The sequence below is a fragment of the Sphaeramia orbicularis genome, chromosome 17 (genome assembly GCF_902148855.1).
Source record: "Sphaeramia orbicularis chromosome 17, fSphaOr1.1, whole genome shotgun sequence".
Taxonomy (NCBI): Eukaryota; Metazoa; Chordata; class Actinopteri; order Kurtiformes; family Apogonidae; genus Sphaeramia; species Sphaeramia orbicularis.
Window position 1 is genome coordinate 49809354 of NC_043973.1, and position 21245 is coordinate 49830598.

Here is a 21245-nt window from a genome sequence, read left to right on the forward strand (position 1 = left end):
CTGTTAATATCTTCAGTGTAAGATTTGCACTTCACATATTCATCCCGCGGGCATGTTTGACACCACTGCTTTAGGGGATCATTTTGAGTCTTTTGTGGCCAAACCGTGTTAAGCCAACAGTGCTTTAATTGAAGTTAGCATTCTAGCATTAAGTTCTGTGTGGTTTGTGTCCCATAAGCATGTGTGTCCGGCTCTTGCGGTCTTTCCAGGCAGAGAAATATCCCTCCGTTGCCCTCATTGCATATGTGTGCATGACCTTTGCAGTGGCACTTCCATCTGTCACTACGGGGCATGACTGCTAAACAGAATGACCACTGCACAGCATATTTTGGGGACATCAACATTCATCAGTAGAATACGTGACTGTTCATGTGAAAAGGCAAGAAAACCATATGTGTAAAATTGAGAATTCACCAAAACATTAGGCTACTGGGGTACTGAAAACATTATTTGTAAGACTGCATTTTAAATGTGTTAACAACTACATGTCCTGTTTTTAGGTGATAAAAAAAATAGATAAAGGAAAAGAAAATAAAAAAGGACTGTTGTAAATTGTTGTAAAGATCCTGCATGCAGAGAAAAAGACTTAACCTTTTATCGAGCAAGTGACTATTTTTGGCAGTTTCCACAAACATTAAAAGACACTCACAGCAACAGTTACAGTGAGGACAGTGAACAAAACGGTGCTAAAATTAATTTGTTTTTGATCATGTAATAATTTGCTATACTATGTTGCAAATAAATGTTAATTTCAGAGGACATTTAGTTTATATAATGTCTATTATTGTGGACAGAGGCAGAAAATCCAGGTGTAGATTACTGCAAAAAAGGGAGAATGTGATTTTCCTTGGTCAGGATCAGTCAGTCCAGCTGTGATTTACAAGGAGGACAATTAATACTGAACAAACAAGAACTGAAACTATGAATTATGAAAGAGCTGCAGCATCTGAAACTGACCACAGTGAACATGTGACACAGAAACAGAACCACAGTGCTGCAGTTTCAGACTCACAGTTTGTCTGTTATGGATTGGGATTGTCTCTGTCCACTCACCATAAATGTTTTATTAGTAAGTTTTTATTTTTATTTTAATCAATTACTAGAAATTTCAGACGACCCCATTTGAATTTCAGGCGACCCCAAGTGGGGTCCCAACCCCAAGGTTGAAAAACACTGGTCCCCAGGGTCTGTGAGGTCCACCTGTGCATGAACAGTGAGTGGACCTGCTTTGTTAGGGACCACGAAGTAATGGTACTAATGTAAGGAATGATGTTCAAAGGAGAATGTGGATGTGGACAGGGGTCTGGAGCTGCACAGATGTTAGATAGTTTTAAACATGATGTTCTAATGTTCTAAAATACATGTTCCTTTGCCTTACATATGTTTTTCTTGTATTTTTTATATATACTTCTTGTATTTTTTATTTTTTTTGCCACTTACAGGGAAGGAACCAAATATGGCAACTTCATTGACCTTGATTTTCAACATGACAATAAAAAAGTCTTATGTCCTCCAACAACACACTAACATTTTGAATTTCAGAGTATTTCTATGAGTGTCCTATAGAACATTAATACCTTTGCACAATAAAATAATGCATCAAATTTTAGAACAAACACAGTATTAATTTCAGATTGCTTAATTTTTCTTCATTACGTACAAATCCACCAGCACCAGGTTTCTTCACTCATTTTCAGCCTCTGATGTCTCCACGTGAATGAAACACCTAAAGAGAAAATCACACCCATTTACTGAGATGATTCCACACTGTTGGGTCATTTGCAGGTGACGTCAGATCACAGTGTGAACAGCAGGTGGAGGACAGGGAAGTGATTTTCTCTGTAGGAAACACTGTGGAAATGCTTCCAGCTTCTGGATGGCGTCAGTGCTGTTGACACTGTCTTTTATTCAGATTCATTTACATTCAGAACACTTTATTTATTCCCAAGGGGCAATTCAGTTTGCAGCAAAAGGACAGAATATTAGGCACACAGTTCACATTTCAATAGCAAAAAATAGATAAAATAGATTTTATTATCTGATTTTATAAATACAACACACTTATAACAGGTTGATTAATACTTGATACAAATAAATAGAAGCTAATATAAACTTAATGCTCTTTTAAAATGTGTCTCGTCGTATCACTAGAGCTGTGTGAAGTTTATGCTGGAATTTATTAACCCATAAAGACCCAAACAACCAGAATCACCCACTGATCTAAAATGTTTAATATCTGTTGATCCATTAATCCTATCAATACATGTAAATAATTGGTGTAAAATGCAGTCTGTCATCTTTTCATGGTCATCAGATATGACCCATTTGGACATTAAGAGGCTGAGTAGTTACCATGGAAACCCTGTCATCTTCTACAACATTGATTCACCAGTAAAACCCATGGAGTTGGATCAATGACAGTGGACGGAGACACTTGGTTTATGTTCAGTTAATGAGAGATTTTGTTGAAAAAGTCAGTTTTTCCTCATTTTTCTCTGTTTTTATATAATAACCTAAATAAATACAAAAACAACAACAACAACAAAATAACAGCATAAAATACAAGAACAGATTAAAAGACATAGATCTGTAAAAAATAAATTAATTAATGAATTAAAAAAAACATACAGACAAATATAGAAATATAAGGAAACATTTATGATTTACACTGAAAAATGCAAAATACAGAGGATAAGATTATGATAAATGGTGAAAAATTACTTCAGAAAAGTGAAATAGGGAGAAAAAATCATAAATGAAAATAGTTGTAGACATTTGGTTATTGTTCAGTTAATGATATATTTTACTGATAAAGTAATTTTTTCCTCAGTTTTCTGGTTGATTTAATAACCCTCAATTTTAATATGAGCTTTTATGAACATCTATATGATCAGTGAATTAAATATAGGAAAGTAGGTGATTTTCACTTAAAATGTAAAATACAGTGCATAATATTAAAATAAATGATTATAAATCACTTAAGGAATGTTAAAAAAGAGATTGATTGATTGATTGATTGATTGATTGATTGATTGAAATCTTTATTTCAAACATGTAGACAGTGAAATCAAAACAAAAATCAACCACCAAAATATCAGTAATGGTATAAGGTTGATAAGTAGACGAAAGAAAAAAATAAAATAAATGAAATGAAATGAAATGAAATTAAACATGCTCAAAAAGGAGTAGGAAGAAGTAAAAAGTTATAAACTCCTACCCCCAATATCTATTCCCAATGATCTCTATATAGCAATTATTATTTTATATGAATATCAATATTATAATAATAATAGTAAAATATACTACTACTGCTAATAACAACAACAATAACAACAATAAAAATAACAATATCAATATTAATAACAATAATAGCAACACTAATAATAATAATAATAATAACACATCCTTTTTCCTATATACACAAATATAATAATACCCATTTACAAATTATCGTACCAAGATAAGAGATAAAGAGAGATAAGAGGTGAAAGATCCATTTGGGTTCTGCTCCAAAAGTAGCACTATGCCTTTAAGGGTTAAGGACATTTTACTTGTGAGTCAATCTGAGGTCACCGTATGGTAAAATACTGAAAGTCATGTTTCTTTGCAAGCAGTCTTTCAATCCAATGCAATATTATGTTAGTTCAGACTCAAAGCTCGGAGACCTGCAAGTCATATCCAAATTAAAAAAAAAAAAAGGTTGAAAAACAAAGCAGGAGATACAAGGATAACCTGACTTTGCACTCACTTTTCATACGGGCTAAACTTCAAAAACCTTGTGTTTTTTGGGGAGGGAAAATGGGATGTAGTCTGTGCATGTATTACTTCTCACTCAGTGGGCTGAACTCCAGCTTCACCTTTTGCTGTACTTGGTGTTGTCAGATTATATACCTCTCTTGAAGTTGGGTTCCCTGTTGGAGCTCTGACTTTAAAAGCTTTTCACTCATATTTTTATTAAATAGGAGTCCTGAAATATAGCATTAGGCTCTAAAATACCATTGGACAAATTGCTGGCGCTAGACATTATATTCTTCGTGGTCACTGAGGGAACAACTGGAAGGTGGTGATTATGTGACTGCGGTTGGTGATTACTGGTATTGTATGGACAGAATGGACAGAATCAGACCTTATTAGCATGAAAATAAGTGTCAGGAGTAATAACGGGTGTCAAAGCTCACTAATAGGCTCGCACTCATAGAAAACTGTTGAGCCTGTTCGGAACAGTTTCCATACTGTACGCCGCCATTAACGTCATTCATCTCATCTTTTGTGGACTTCACTTTCACTTTGCTTTTTGAGTCATTGGCTCTTCATGCTATATTGAAACTATTACTAAAGTTGAAAAGGCAGATCAGCACCCCCCACCCCCCCCACCCCTCCACCCAATCACCAACAAAATCTAATAATTTGTTTCTTGTGCCAGAATCAACATTTCCTGAAAATTTCATCTATAAAGTAATAAAAGAGAAATTTAGACCTATATCCCCCCAGGATGCACCTAATGATGGCCTCAGATAAATGCAAAAAAAATTGTACTCTTGCTCTAAGCCTTCCCAAAATTAATTAATTTTTAATAAAATATTGGGGCCAAAAATAGAACCAAAATTGGGACAGTAAAAGCTACCTAGGTGTCAGTGCCTTTGATCTGGAAAACATGGCTGTAAATGGTCTTATAAACTGCTGTAAATAAAGACACTGTTTCAAATTTGGTGATTCTAGTGGTTTTCTAATCCAGACATGCAGGTTTTTCATGAATCTCAGTCTTATTCCAGGTTTCGTGTGTAACCCATTGTGTCCACTGACGTTAAATGCAGAACCTGCCCATTTAAACACAAATAAATCACGAGTGATTTTGCAAAAAATAACATAAAAGTAACATTGTTAAGTCAGCTTTTTTGTCAAGTGTTAATGATTGTATGTGATCAATGTTTGACCTTCAAGATCATTAAAATTAGTTAAAAAAAAAAAAAAAACAACTTTGAGGAAATAAAAAGATATGCAAAAAAGTAGTAGCACGTAATTTCTGCATCCTTTTTACCGTTACATGCAGATTTTTGTATAAAAATGACAAAAAAATAACATTAAGTGGGCTTTTTTGTCAAGAAGTGTTCATGATTGTATGTGATCAATGTTTGACCTTGATGATCAATAAAATTTGTTAAAAAGAAAAACCTGTGAGAGAATAAAAAGATGTTTGGAAGAATAGTAGCGCATAATTTTCATGTCCTTTTTACCGTGCTACATGCAGATTTTTGTATAAACATAATGTAAAATTGTGTTTTCTCTGAAAAATAGTTTCTCTTTTCTCTCAGTAAACATTTATTTTTAAAACAGAATCAAAGTGCTTCTGCACTTACTTCATAATATCTCCATCTTGTTTGAATTTTTCTCCCCTCTGTCCTGCTTTTAGGGACCAGTTTCATAGAAGCACCCAAATTGAAGTCATTGTTACTGTTATTATGGTGACAGCTGTGTTGTTATTGTCACTTTTCTCACATTTGCATGTGAACAAGCGTAATTCCTGGGGCAGATATCATCGAAGAAAAACAGCATGGCAGTGACATGGCTCATTGAATTGTCCACAGCTTTCAGACTCCACACATTCAGAATTTACAACCAAATCCTGACGGCATACTGAAAATTCAAAGAAACACTCTCAGCACTTCATTAGTATAAAAGCAAATACATAAACCCATTAAATACTGTGATTGTGTTTATTTTTTTCCGTCCATACTTTCATGAGGAAAATGTTGAGTGGAGTTACAGAGCAAGGTTTTCACAAAAGCACAGACTGGAAATGCATGAAACGCACAAAAGGACTCTGAACCATAATATGACTGAAGTCCGTTCTGCACTGCACCACAGCATTATGAAATAAATAAATGAAAACGTGATCCAAAGTGAAGGCTCGGTTCTCAAACCCTACCGCAGTATATCCCAGCCATATGCTTCCTTTTCAAATATATATTAAACAATTAATATTTCAGAAGCTATGAGCTAATGTTAGCCTGTGTCGCTGTGATTTCTACGAATATTTAGTTCATACAGAGGGCGAGTATGACATGTTCAGCTCCTGTTCGTACATAGTCTTCCTCGGGTCCTTATTAACTTTCATACAAGCATTTCAGCTCCATTGGATCATCAGTATTCCAGTCCTTCTTCCATATTAGTGGTTTGAACCCACTGGGTCTTGATCTGTTAGCCGTTAACTTTAATTTCGGCAGCTGAATTCTATCCAGGAAAAAAAAAAAAGAAAAAAAAAATCAAAATGAATTCAGTGTTGGTGAGCATCACCTCTGTCAAAACGCATGTGTTTTGATCGAGTTACTGCTTTAGATGTAGGTTTTATTTCAGTGTATTTAACCCTTTCATGCATACTGGTCACTACAGTGGACATGCTAACCAACACAGTGGACGCTTGTGCATCACCTCATACACTGCAATTCATACCATTACTGTAACTTTGCTGTTCTTGATAAACCTGATTTGCAGTAATGTGTTTGAGTGTAAAAAAAAAAAAAAAAAAAAAAGCCAATTATTATAATTTATTTGCTTTTTTAAAACAAAAGGTTTTTTTTTTTTTTGCATATTATTTCCATGAAGTGATTAAAAACTAGTATTAGAGTATGTTAAAATGTGAGAAAACATCAGATTAGCAGCATTAAACCTGTTTTTATTTCACAGTATTCACACAGTATATCAATAAATACATGTTTCTTTGCTTCTAAAATTAAATGCATGGTGTCCAGCTGAGTGGATATTTTTGTGACTGCATGAAAAATAGGTTCATAAAAAAATTCAATCGCATTGTTTTTTTGTTTTTTTTTGTTTGTTCGTTTGCTTGTTTGTTTCATGCTGAGAGAGGGATAAAAACCACTCTGGAAAAAAAAAATCTTGATTAATGTTCTCATAATTCGTGCATGAAAGGGTTAAGCATTTAAAATGTTTAATGTATGCTGAATGACATTTGTGTTTTCTGTCGTTCAAAGTGTGTTTTGTTTGGTTTAGATCTAGTGGAACTGGTCTATAAATGTTTGATTATCTATAATAAATTTAATCAATTTGTAGAGGAATTGACTTTATATTATCGATACATATCACAACATATAACTTTGAAATTCTGTTGATTTTAGATGTAAAGGGTGTCATTTACTTCAGATTAGACTAGACTAGAATGGGAATCGTTCAGTGTATGTTTACTCTTATTCATTTACACATTTTCTAGATACAGTTGATGTATCAACATTTGTCAGCTGAATATTTTAAGGTGAATATTTGCTTTATATGTTGTATTGATATTCCAAACTTTCAACTGCAGGAGTACCACAACACATGTAAAAGCAAAACCACCAATGAATCATTATTATATACCCACAGACTGTATTATTAACCCTTTCATGCATGAATTATGACAACATTAATCAAGATTTTTTTCTTTATTCCTCTTTAGGTATTTAAAAAACAATGAGATTATTATTATTATTATTATTATTATTATTATTATTATTATTATTATTATTATTATTATTATTATTATTATTTTATTTTTTTTGTGAAGCTATTTTTCATGGAGTTGCATAAATGTGCGTTTAATTTTTAAAGCAACGAAACATGTATTTACTGATATACTGTGTGAAAACTGTGAAATAAAAACATTAAATGCTGCTAATTTAATGTTTTCTCTTTTATTTTTACATAATTACATAATTACATAATTTTAACATACACTACAAACAAAAAGTTATGGATATTTAAAATTTTGGGGGCTTTTTTTTTTTTTTTTCAGTTGATATTTTTGCACAACGCTTTTTTACTTTTTGTGTGTGAATTGAACTGAAACACACTTTTTTTAATGACCAGACATAGTTTTATTTACAAATGGAAAAAATGACCCAAAAAATAAATAAATAAAATAAAATAAAATAAAGAAATATCCTTAACTTTTTGTTTGTAGTGAACTCCAATACTAGTCACTTCATGGAGATAATATGCCGAAAAAAAAACAAACAAAAAAAACTTTTATTGTTAATTACAGTCTAATAACAATAACAAGGACTTGATTTCCACTCAAACATGTTAGATTTGGTTTATCAAGAACAGCAAAGTTACAGTAATGTTATCAATTTCAGTGTGTTGTGTATTGTGTTGGCTGATATGAACCTAAAATAACAAAATCCATGAATATACAAGAGAACAGCTGTAGAACAACTGTCCACTGGAGTGACCACTATGCATGAAAGGGTTAATTGTCCTCTTTGTAAATCACAGCTGGACTGACTGGACAGATCCTGACCAAGGAAAATAAAATTCTCACTTTGTGCAGTAATCTACACCTGGATTTACTGCCTCTGTCCATAATAATATACATTATATAGACTAAATGTGTCTAAAATTAACATTTATTTACAACATAGTATAGCAAACTATTACATGATCAAAAACAAATGAATTTCAGCAAAAAAAAAAAAACATAAATCATCTCTGTTTTAAATGTCTGGGGTCGCCAGAAATTTGTGATGTTAAAATGGGGTCACGAGTCAAAAAAGGTTGGGAACCGCTGCCGTATGTACTATTGTATTCCCTCAACCAATGAGAATCAACAAGCAAAGTCGATATAGAATCAGAATCAGTTCCCATCCCTACTCCTCTGATCCTTTCACTCAGGACATATACTACATATAATACAGTCTAATTGCTATTATGTACCTATTTTCCATAACCATATGTAAATGTTTTTTGCATATTACCAGTCTCACTCCACGGCACCAGTTGTTTTGCGCATTAGTTTACTGATTATTATTCATTACAGTGACCCCTACGACAAATTAAATGATATTATGATGGATTGCCCGTGCAGGTAGATAGATACGTATGCGCTAATGTTCTGTTCCTCTCTGACCATATGTAATTTCTTTTCTTGCAGCTCCACACAGACATGGACCATGGAGAGAATGCTGTGAAGTACACTCTGTCAGGAGAAGGAGCCGGCTCCATTTTCACCATCGATCAAATTACCGGAGATATACATGCACTAGTGGGACTGGACAGGTTAGTGCTCATCAATAATAATGATAAACCAGAAAAAGTGCTTGGCTTCTTCTAGCATAAAAAAAAACAAAACAAAGGAGATTATGCATGGCAGTTAGTTTTATAGAAGTGTTTTATAGAGTGGAAATATTAATATAAATAACACACACAACTGTAGTATGTAGTTTTTTATCCAGGTGTTTTTATGCTGTGCAGGATTTGTACACACTGTATACTGTATTCATAGTTTTTAACACAAGGTAAAACACTGACTTGGCAATGTTATCTTTGGAAAAAAAAAAAAAAATGTAACCATGCTGCTCCAAGCAATGAAGCAAGTAGTTCACAGTGCTGCCAGCAGCCCTCAAGCAATAAGGATTTATTTAGAACAATAAGAAATAGACTTCTCTATAATGATGACATCCAAGTATGCTATGGTAGGCTCATGTCTGGTGCTCAGGTTTCACTCTGTTTATGTAAATAACTCATAAATTTAGTCATTTCATTAATACTTAGATTTTTTTTGGACTGTTTTCCCATCTGTGTCTTTGCTCGGTGTTTAAAATTCTAAAATGTCTCAGCAAAACATACATTAAATTGCAAAAATGTGCCATCTTTGGAGTCCCCCTGAATTATCCTCAGTTCCACAGAAACTAAATGTGTTAGCATCTGCGTCTTTGATCGCCTGTAGATGTATCCTCCTACATTTGAAGTCGCCTAAACCTCCAGCAGAGCACGCCTGGATAACAGATGTAATGTCTTTGAATCTGGAAAAAATCAAATTTTCTCTCAGAGGATCGACTGAGAAATTTTACATTATATGGAAGCCTTTCCCCTCTTACTTTGATTAAACATTGATAGAAAACATAACAGAATAGAATAGATGTAACACTAGTAATTAACTGAATTTGGACCAATGTGGATGGAGGGTGGGGTGGGGTACTATTTTAATTACTATTTTTTTTAATTTTCTTTTTTTAGTTTAAGTTTTTGTCTGTTGTTAGTTGTTTTTTGTTTTTTTTAAACTGGAAAATTGGACATGCTTATACCTGTGCTGAGAGGATATGCATACTGAAAATGTGTCCTAAAAAAAGATTATTAACCCTCTGGTATCCAGGTGTGCCTTTTAGGCACACTCTGCACTTCCTGTTAAAAAACTTCATATTATTTTTCACAATTTAAATAAGGTTAGAATTCAAAAGTTGTTCATTTTTGCATGATCTTTAAAATTCTGTCCACCAACTCAAATGTGCACATTGTAAACAAAAGAAAATGACCAGACTAGCATCTGTCTGCCAAGTGTGCATAAAACGCACTATTTCTAACATTTGATCTGTATGATTAGGACTGAGCTGGATTTACAAAAATAAAATCAAATTAGAGCAGAAAAATCAATCAATATATAATATTTAATAGTTTGATTTATAGGTGTGCATTTTACGCACACTTGGTGACAGATGCTAGTATTTTTGAACATTTGACCTAGCGCCAAAAATAATAATGCAAATTAACCAATGTTGGAGTTAATCACTGACATATGCCAGGATGAAAAAATCAAATAATATGTGATCCTCTTTTTATGGAGTATATTGAAAAAAAATATTTTTTGTGTTTTTTGCATCCAAAGAAATGGTTTGTTTCCATTACAAACACAGCATTTAAAGGGTTAAAAAATGTGACAATTATTGAGTATTTGGTATTTTTATTTATGGGTCAATTTGATGAAAAAGAAAAAAAGTGTAAAAGAATTAAAAACAAACTGTATGAAATTTTTTTTGACATTATTCCACAAGTGTGCCAAAAAGGCACACTTGGTGTTTAGTAAGGGCCTTGCTGGATGGGATACCGGGGGGGTTAAAAAAAAAAAAAATTAAATTGCAAAAATGTGTGCAAATTTCAGGGGTGTACAGTTTAAGATGTGCTATGACTATAATTTGTCTGTGATGCATTTGAACGTTACATCTCCAAAATGTGATGACAGGGCTTAACTCCGCTCACTCTCCTCAACTGTCACTGAAGTTAAGTCAACAGAATTTAAGTTAAAGACACAAAACACAAACAGATATTAATTACATATTCATCATTATATATTGGTGTGTGGGAGAGAGAGAGAAATGAAAGAAAAGACAAAGGAATGGGTAACAACAACAAATGATAATTCACAAACAAACAAACAATAAATAAATCGATCCCATGTTTTGTTATGTACTGCATCGCTCAATAAAATAATAAAAAATAGGACCAATGGCCCTGCAGCTTACCGGCCAAATTCAAAGCTTTGGGAAATGTATCTTGATTCTTACTGATTTATTGGATCGATCCACTTCCTATCTCTTATAACGGGAAAATTTTTCAAAGTCACAACAAATCCAGAATCAGATCTGGATCCAAATAATTTCAGTCCCTTGTGTTGACATCTTCATACAGAAGCTGTATACCAAGTTTGAAGTCAATCACAACTGGAGTTTGGGAGAAGAAGATGATTGAAATGTTTTCCCCATAAGAGCCCATGTTAAATTTTGCGTCAGTTCCAGATCCAGAAGAAGATCCTGATCAGCATGTGGACATTCTGTTTGGCTCATCTCCCCATCAGGGCTGGACTGGAGACATTTACACTGGAGATCATTTAGATTTACTGAGTTATTGCATCCATCCACTTCCTATCTCTGATAATGGGGACATTTTTCAAAGTGGCACCAAATCCAGAATCAGATCCAGATCCAAATAATTTCACTAACTTTTGTTGACATCATCATACAGAAGCTGTAGACCAAGTTTGAAGTCAATCAGAATTGTAGTTTCGGAGAAGAAGACGATTGAAATTTTTTTAACGGATGACAGACGACAACAGACGTCAGATGACGACAGACGACGACAGACGATGACAGATGACAGACGACGACAGACGAGACAGACGATGACAGACAATGACAGACGATGACAGACGATGACAGACGACAGACGATGACAGACGATGACAGACGACGACAGACGACGATAGATGATGACAGACGATGACAGACGAGACAGACGAGACAGACGATGACAGACGACAGACGACAGACGACGACAGACGATGACAGACAATGACAGACGATGACAGACGACGACAGACGATGACAGACGATGACAGACGACGACAGACGACGATAGATGATGACAGACGATGACAGACGAGACAGACGATGACAGACGACAGACGACAGACGACGACAGACGATGACAGACAATGACAGACGATGACAGACGATGACAGACGACAGACGATGACAGACGATGACAGAGGACGACAGACGACGATAGATGATGACAGACGATGACAGGTTACAGACGACGACGATGACACTGGACGCCGCATGACGACAATAGCTTCCAGCCTGTCCACCGGTAAGCTATAAAAACATTAATCAGTCAGACAAGTGTAACCGGTGGTGTCGGACTCTGCGTTGTGTTCTGTAAGGATGAGACCTGCACATATGACTTTTGAGGCAGTCTCCGTTTTACTGTTTTCAGCTCCTGACAAAAGTGACATAAAACACAAAAACCTCCGGTCAGCGACCCCCGTAAAACATGCCCCTGCACAAACCAAATGATACAGAAATGTGTTTCAGCACATCATAAACATCTCATACAGTTTGAACCAGCCAGTTCATTTAATAATTAAATTAGCTGAGGCTAAACCAAAAACTTTCTCCGGTTGCACAGCTGCTTACCTCTACCACAGAGATCCAGAACAAAAGGGAAGAGGTGAAGGCGGCCAAACTCTAGTTATAGCGGGCAGAGCCACACTGTAAACGACTCGTTGAGGAACAGACTCAAATTCAAAGTTCCACATACTGACTGGGAGGCCCATAATGTCAGGTATGAACCAAAAGAAATGAAAATAGAATGAACAGATTTTGTGTAATTATAACAAACAACACACAATACCCTCTACATACCCGCACTGATGCGAAATAACTGACCCTGTTACGCGAGGATTTTCAAGTTAAGATTTGAGACATTTTTAACTTGTATTTTGGTGTTACCACACGTCAAGTGGTCAGCTGTTGTTCTAACACAGAATCATGTTAGCACCACAGTTGTCTTTCACAGTGGACCTGATACTTGTAGAAAATCACAGGTGTTTTCAGACAGGTATGGGGGTCAAACATACGACCACAGCTGTAATTGTCAGTCGCTGTTCAGATTCTGTCCGTTCTGACCTGGACGCGACGGTACATCTCTGTTTCATACTGTTATGGAAAAGCGAAACCACTTTTTCAAGCTTCGGAACAAAGTCAGGTTCCTCTAGTTCAGAGTGAAAGTGTGCGTTTTCCCCCATGATTCCAACTCCTGCAGCTTTAATTCCACCATTTTCTTTTCTCTATGTACTGAAATGTAATTGTCTTAACGCAGTAAACCTGTCATTACATGTGGACGGCCCATTTCTGTCACTTCTCACTGATTTTCTAAAGACCATCGCATTGTTCACAGACCCTTTTTATGATATGAAATGTTGGTTTCTGTAAAACCACCACTTGGATTAAAGCCACTAAGCTCACTCTCCAGTTTCCACAGTGTTATCCATCAGTATGTCAGTATTCTCACAGCTGGTGTTATTGGAGCTCCCTGTGTCTTTCTATCAAGTTGAAGTCGTGACTATGGTGTTAATGAAAGAAGGCCTGTCTTAAATCTGATGGGTTACTCGCTCTGTGTAAATGTCACTCCAGACTGTAGCTGTCTTTGCTTCTGCCAGCAGGACCAGCATTTCTGACAGAGCTCCCTGGAGTTTTACTACAGCAGAACCTCATAAGGCATGACAGAAGGGGTTTGTGTTCTGGTGGGGGCTTTGGTTTTTCACAAACTGGACTCCTCGCTGCTACCTGATTAACATTTAAGATCATATTGCAATATGTTTCATAAGACATTTCTAAGACACTACTGCAAGTTTGCCTGAATATCGTACCTTAGATTTCCTTTGATGACTTAAACCTGAAAGACTCAAACATCCAGCGACGACCAAAACCATCTACTGATGCACTGCAAAAATCACAGTCATACCGAGTGTAGTCTTCTCATTGCTAGTCAAAATTTCACATCACACTTAAATAAGACATAATCACCTAAAGAGTAAATTTTCAGTGAGATATAAGAACTGATTTGTGGACAATAGATCTTGAAAATTTTATTTCTCAAAATCTTACCAAGATAATTTTCACTTGTTCCATTGGCAGATTTTTTTTTTGTTGCTTGAATTAAGCAAAAGAATATTGAATTAAGCAAAAAAATAAAAATAAAAAATCTTCCAATGGAACAAGTAAAACTTATCTTGGAAAGATTTCGAGAAATAAGATTTTCAAGGTCATTGTCTAACCTCTGAACTCATTTTTAGACAATAGATCTTGAAAATCTGATTTCTAGAAATTTTACCAAGATAATTTTCACTTGCTCCATTGGCAGATTTTTTTATTTTTTATTTTTATTATTTTTTTGCTTAATTCAATATATATATATATATATTTTTTTTTTTTTGCTTAATTCAAGATTTTTTGTCTTAATTCAAGTTTTGTTTTTTCTTCATTCAAGATTTTTTTTTTTTTTTTGCTTAATTCAAACAAAAAATCTGCCAATGGAACAAGTGAAAATTATCTTGATAAGATTTCGTGAAATAAGATTTTCAACATCTATTGTCTGAAGTCTGAACTTATTTCTAGAAAATAGATCTTGAAAATCTTATTTCAAGAAATCTTACCAAGATAATTTTCACTTGTTCCATTGGCAGATTTTTTGCTGTAAATCAAGATTTTATTTATATATATATTTATTTATTTATTTATTTTGCTTAATTCAAGATTTTTTTTTTTTTTTTTTTTTGCTTAATTCAAGATTTTTTGCTTAATTCAAACAAAAAAAATCTGCCAATGGAACAAGTAAAAAATATCTTGGTAAGATTTCTTGAAAATAAGATTTTCAACATCTATTGTCTGAAGTCTGAACTTATTTCTAGAAAATAGATCTTGAAAATCTTATTTCAAGAAATCTTACCAAGATAATTTTCACTTGTTCCATTGGCAGATTTTTTGCTGTAAATCAAGATTTTATTTATATATATATATTTATTTATTTATTTATTTTGCTTAATTCAAGATTTTTTTTTTTTTTTTTTTTTGCTTAATTCAAGATTTTTTGCTTAATTCAAACAAAAAAAATCTGCCAATGGAACAAGTAAAAAATATCTTGGTAAGATTTCTTGAAAATAAGATTTTCAAGATCTATTGTCTAAACTCTGAACTTATTTTTAAACAATAGATCTTGAAAATCTTTTTTCAAGAAATATTACTAAGATAATTTTCTTTTGTTCCGCTGGCAGATTTTTGCTTAATTCAAGATTTATTTTGGTTAATTCAAATTTTTTTTGCTAATTCACTTTCTTTTTTTTTTTTTTGCCTATTTCAAGATTTTTTTTTTTTCTTAATTCAAGATTTTTTTTTTCTTAATTCAATATTTTTTTTTTTGCATAATTCAAACAAAAATCTGCCAATGGAACAAGTGAAAATTGTGTTGTTTAAGTGCTATCACAGAGCAGCGCCTTTTTAATCAGATTTTAATGTCAAATAGGTGTCGTTCCCCGTCTTGAACCTCCCAAATAAGCCCTTTTATTTATTTATTTTTTTTAACAGAACTAATACCCAGTAAAAGACTATTATATCAGACTGTTTGCACAATTAAATGATAATATAGATGTCCAACACACAAAAAAGCCCAGTTTTCTGTCTTCATTCTGTCATAATTTAAGGTTAAAGACCCAAACAGTGACTGATCTAAAAGGTTTAATACCTGTTGATCCACTAAACCTGTAAATAATTGGTGTAAAATACAGTTCTTCATCTTTTCATGGTCATCAGATATGACCCATTTGGATGTTCAGAGGCTCCGTAGTTACCATGGAAACACCGTCATCTTCTACAGCATTGATTCACCAGTAAAACCCATGAAGTTTGATAAGTGACAGTGAATGGAGACACTGGGTTTGTGTTCAGTTAATGACAGATTTTACCAAAAAAGTTACTTTTTCTTCAGTTTTTTCTGTTTTTGATATAATAATCCTCAGCTTTAAAATCTGAGCTGTAATGATCATTTACATGATCAGTGAATTAAATATTGAAAAATATCTGATGTTCATTGAGAAAATGCCAAATACAGAGGATAGTATGAATGGTGATAAATCACTCAAGAAAGGTCAAATAGAGAGAAAATTCATTTGGGAACTGACACAAAAGTAGTGCTAGGTCTTTATGGGTTCAATAAAAGTAATGTCATGAATAATAGATAATTTCATTAAAGGACTGATGGGTGTTGGAGACCACTGTCTGTGGACAAAATCAGTATTTTAGTCCAGTAACTTTTGCATTACTAACCCTACCCATTGACTTTAAAAGTCACATAAAGTGGAGTTTCTCAGTTTTCCAGAGGTATCAAATGTGTCTTATTAGGACATCCAGAGGCTCCTTAATGATGTGTTTAACTATTAGGCATTGATTGATCATTAAGTTGGTCATAGATGCTGTTGAATAGAATACTTTATGGTCGTGCAGTTTAATTCAATGGATGATATCAGAATCAGAATACTTTATTCATCCAAGGGGGAAATTATTGGGTGTTACAGTCGTTCCATTCAAGTAGAATAAAAAGTATCAGGACAGAATGATCAATATGACAGAAGATAGAAATATCTAAATGTTAGGGCTGTCAAAATTTAAGTGTTAATGCAAATACATCCATCATCATGATTAATCTGATTAAAAATTGAATGCCATTAACCCATCTGTAGCACAGAATGACTCTGAACGTCTCTGCCAACGCATTTGGGTCAGTTTGTCCAAGTCGAGTTTGTGTAGCACATGAACAACTGGTCAGCTGATCTGGTAGTGACAGGCAGCAGAACCGACCATTAAAGATGGAAGACACCAAACAGCACGTTGGCCCTGTGGATGGAATAAGTGTCATAAGTGTTTGCTCCTGGAGGATTCTGTTGGGTTTCTGTAAATTGGCTTAAAATTTGATTTGATTTGATCCATCTCCCCTTTATGTGAAGCACTTTGTAACATGTTGTTTTAAAAAGTGCTATATAAACAAAGCTTTACTTACGTATAAAATGTGTTTAACCCTATCCATTGTAATTACATATAATAACTTACAACAAAATGTAATAAACATGTTATTAACATAATATTAAAATGTAAAAACCCTAGCCCTAACGCATATCACTGACATGTATGTACCTTGTAAAGACACATACTAAACATAATAATACATATGTAATAAATGAGTTATTAACGTGTTGTTAACATGTTATTAAAATGTGATTAACACTTATGAGTAGTAACATATAATAAACGAGTAATAAACATGTAATAAATGAATTATTAACGCGTTATAAACATGTAATAAACATGTCATCAACACCTGATGCTGACTCACACTAAAGGTTCTAAAAACTAAATGCCTTATTACAGGTCATGTGCTCCAGAAACTGTTGTAGGTCTCAGAGGGTTAATAAAATAAACCAGTGTTGTGATTCTCCTCTTGTTTATGTTGTGTCTATAAAATGCTTGGCTGTAGTCTGTGGAGTTCCTCCTCCCTTTTTAGTTTCAAAATCTGATCTAAGCTCACACTTCTGTCATGGATGTCATAAAGTGAACGCTGTCACTGAACTTTTTCCCCCATGGACGACTGCATAGACTGTGTGGAGTCAGCACAATACAAGACCTAATTAGATCTGCTGAAAGGTTATGGACAGGTGCCTCTTACCCTTCATGCATCCAAAATATTAGCCTATGTCAACGCTGCTCATTTTTTACAGTGTACAGTCATACCGTTTAGCTCAGGGGTGTCAGTTCCATATTCAGCTAAATTTGATCTGCAGTGGGCCGAACCAGAAAAATAAGAACAGAATAACCTATAAATAATGACAACTGCAAACTTTTGTCTTTGTTTTAATGTAAAAAGAAAAAACATTAAATTATGAAAATACTTACTTTTATAAACTATCCCACCCCCCAAAAAAACAAAACAACTGAAAAAACTGAAATTTAAATTAAAAAATGTAAGAAAATTTAGTGCAATTTTAACAATATTATTCCTCAACTTCTCATTTGTCCATGTGCATTATGGATCTGATCTACAAAGACACGAAACACTGAGGAAATGGAAGAAAAATAGTTCAAATTGTGCTTAATTTTCTTTAGATATTTCAGGTTTTCATATTTGTTCATGTTATTCACATTTTAGTGTTACAGGACAGTTTGTAAATGTAAATATTTTCATAATTTAATGGGGTTTTTTGCACTAAAACAAACAAAAAAAAATGTTGTTAATTCTAGATTTTTTTTTTTTTTTTTTGCTTGATTCAAGATCTTTTTTTTAAATTGAAGATTTGTTTTTTGCTTCATTCAAGATTTTTTTTTAGTTAACTTAAGTTTTTTTTGGTGTAATTCAAGATTTTTTGCTAAATTTGACCTTTTTTTTTGGTTGAATTGAAGATTTTTTTGCTTAATTGAAGATTTTTTTGTACTTAATTGAAGATTTTTTTTTTTTTTTTGGCTCAATTGAAGATTTTTTTTTTCTTAACTTAATTGAAGATTTTTTTTTTACTTAATTGAAGATTTTTTTTTTTTTTTGGTTTAATTGAAGTTTTTTTTTTTTTTTTTTTTTTTTACTTAAGTCTTTTTTTGTGTGTAATTCAAGATTTTTTGCTAAATTTGACATTCTTTTTTGGTTGAATTGAAGATTTTTTTTTGTGCTTAATTGAAGATTTTTTTGTACTTAATTGAAGATTTTTTGTTTTTTTTTTTTTTTGCTTAATTGAAGGGTTTTTTTTTTTCTTAATTGAATTTTTTTGTACTTAATTGAAGATTTTTTTTTTTTTTTACTTGAAAATTTTTTTTGGCTTAATTCAAGATTTTTTTTTAACTTAATTCAAGATTTTTCGGGCTTAATTCAAGATTTTTTGCTAAATGTAAGATTTTTTTTTTTTTTTTTTTTTTTGCTTAATTGAAGATTTGTTTTTTTTTTACTTAATTGAATTTTTTTATTTATTTATTTTTTTTATTTTTTTGGCTTAATTAAATATTTTTTCCTTAATTCAAGCTATTTTTTTTTTTTTTTGCTTAATTCAATTCAAGACTGTGGAATTTTTGCACCTGGCAAAAACATCCCAGGGGCTGAACTGGACCCTTTGGGGGGCCACATTTTGCCCCCGGGCCACATGTTTGACACCCCTGGTTTAGATGATGCCATATAGTTCAAAATGTGTATGAATAAACAATTTAATCCACACTTTCCAAGTATATGCATGAATGATGACTAAGGACACACCTCGAGTCAATGGTAGAAGAGGATAGAAAGGAGGAGGAGGAGGAGGTGGTTGTGTTGCCGTGACAACCCATTGTGTCCTATAGACTAACCTTGACATATTAACCTTAATCCACAGAAAACCCATAAGTCATCCCTTCGTGTGTGGCGCTGTTTTGTATTGATACTAAGCATTATACAGTACATTATAGAAGGAAAAAAAAAGTGTGTGTGGTCTGTTCATTTTTTCCAAATGATGGAGCCACAGTGTGCTTTTTTTTTTCTCATTTCAGGAGCTCAGTATCTGACGCATATGGCAAATAATCAGATTTTCGACAGCTCGTGGTGATGGCACTGACACTCTGTTAAATCTGAACCATATGGGCTCTTAAATAAGCATTAGACACATGACTATTGACACCATATTGGTCATGAATTTTCTGCACATACATATTTTAATCATCATTGTGTTTTATATGGCAGATGAAAACTAAAACTGTGAATTAAAAAAAAAACAAAAAACAAAACACATTTTGGAATAAAATAAAAATGACAGTTGCCAGAAACAAATCAGCTTTATTGTAGTTTTCCTTCAGGGTTGTTGGCTCATGTGCACAAAAACAGAAACAAAAACAGAAGGGCTTTACACAATATGAGACTCTCAATAACTGTTTAAACCCTGACTCTAAAACGTTTTTTTTTATTATTATTTTGATGATAAAGGGTTAGAAAATATGCTGTGATTGAGTCTTTTTGCCCATTTTTCCAGAGCACAGGTATAATGATGAATGAACTGAATTATTTTCAATAACTCAGATAACTATTTGATCAATATTAAATAACTTCGGTCAAGACAGGCATTAAAAATTGAAGGACAACTGTAAGAAAAATATTGTGTTTTAGAACAATTATCCAATACATTAAAGATATTTAACCCTGTGAATCCTAAGCCTAAAATGGTCCATCCAAACTTTTTTTTTTCTTATTTTGATGATAAAAAGGTTTGAAAATCTGCTGTGATTAAGTCTTTTTGCCCATTTTTCCAAAGCACAGGTATAATTCTGCTAAAACAGCTTCTTCTCCTGCTTCTACAGGTGTGACTGAAATTACCATGATAACCCACTAAAACCTATAAAGTGCAGCATCTCAGGTTTCAGAAACTGTTGGAATTTTTCCAATTGTACAAACAGTGAAAAAGTTACAGCCATTCAAAATGCATGCACAGGGTGTGTCAGCTGTGACACGTCAGGTTTTAAAGAGATAAACAGCTTCTATTTCAGCTTCTATAAGTCAAAGCTTTTCTTACGATAAATGAAAACGCTAAACTAAAACTAATCAGTTCCTCAAAATAAAACTCAACATATCAGTTGCCTCTATATATGTGCCAAGTCTGAAGTAAATTGAAACAAAATTGATGTTTTTATAGACGTGAAATTTCGCCCATTATAAGTAAATGGAAAAAGAAAAAAGATGTAAAAAATTCATTAAAAATTTGAACTTTGACCTACTGTTCCTAAAATGTAATCACATCTATTCTGGGTCACTGGTAATCTATAAACCCAATTTGGTATGAATTCAACCAATAGTTTTGCTGCTACAAACATTTGAAATTTCACTCATTGTAAGTAAATGAAAAAAGCACTTTACTAATGAAAAGCGAATTTTTTTCCCACATATCTTTGCTTTGGGCAGTAACATTTTGAGACAATTTGATCACATCTGCTACTTAATTTGGTAAACGTACTACTCACTCCCTTAATCAGACCCATGTATCACAGTCAATAATAATAATAATAATAATGATAATAATAATAATACATTTTGTTTGTATAGCACTTTTCATAGAACTCAAAGACACTTTACATACAGCAGATAACAACAGA

General features: G+C 33.2%; 1 protein-coding gene across 1 annotated transcript in view; it reads left to right on the forward strand.

The window, feature by feature from the left end:
• The window catches only part of LOC115437735 (cadherin-12-like), a 291164-nt gene that overhangs the window by 126675 nt on the left and 143244 nt on the right, over window positions 1-21245 (forward strand). Inside the window, exon 4 of the mRNA XM_030161060.1 lies at window positions 8924-9048. Within this exon, the coding sequence (XP_030016920.1) occupies window positions 8924-9048 (125 nt within the window). The remainder of the gene's footprint in view (window positions 1-8923; window positions 9049-21245) is intronic.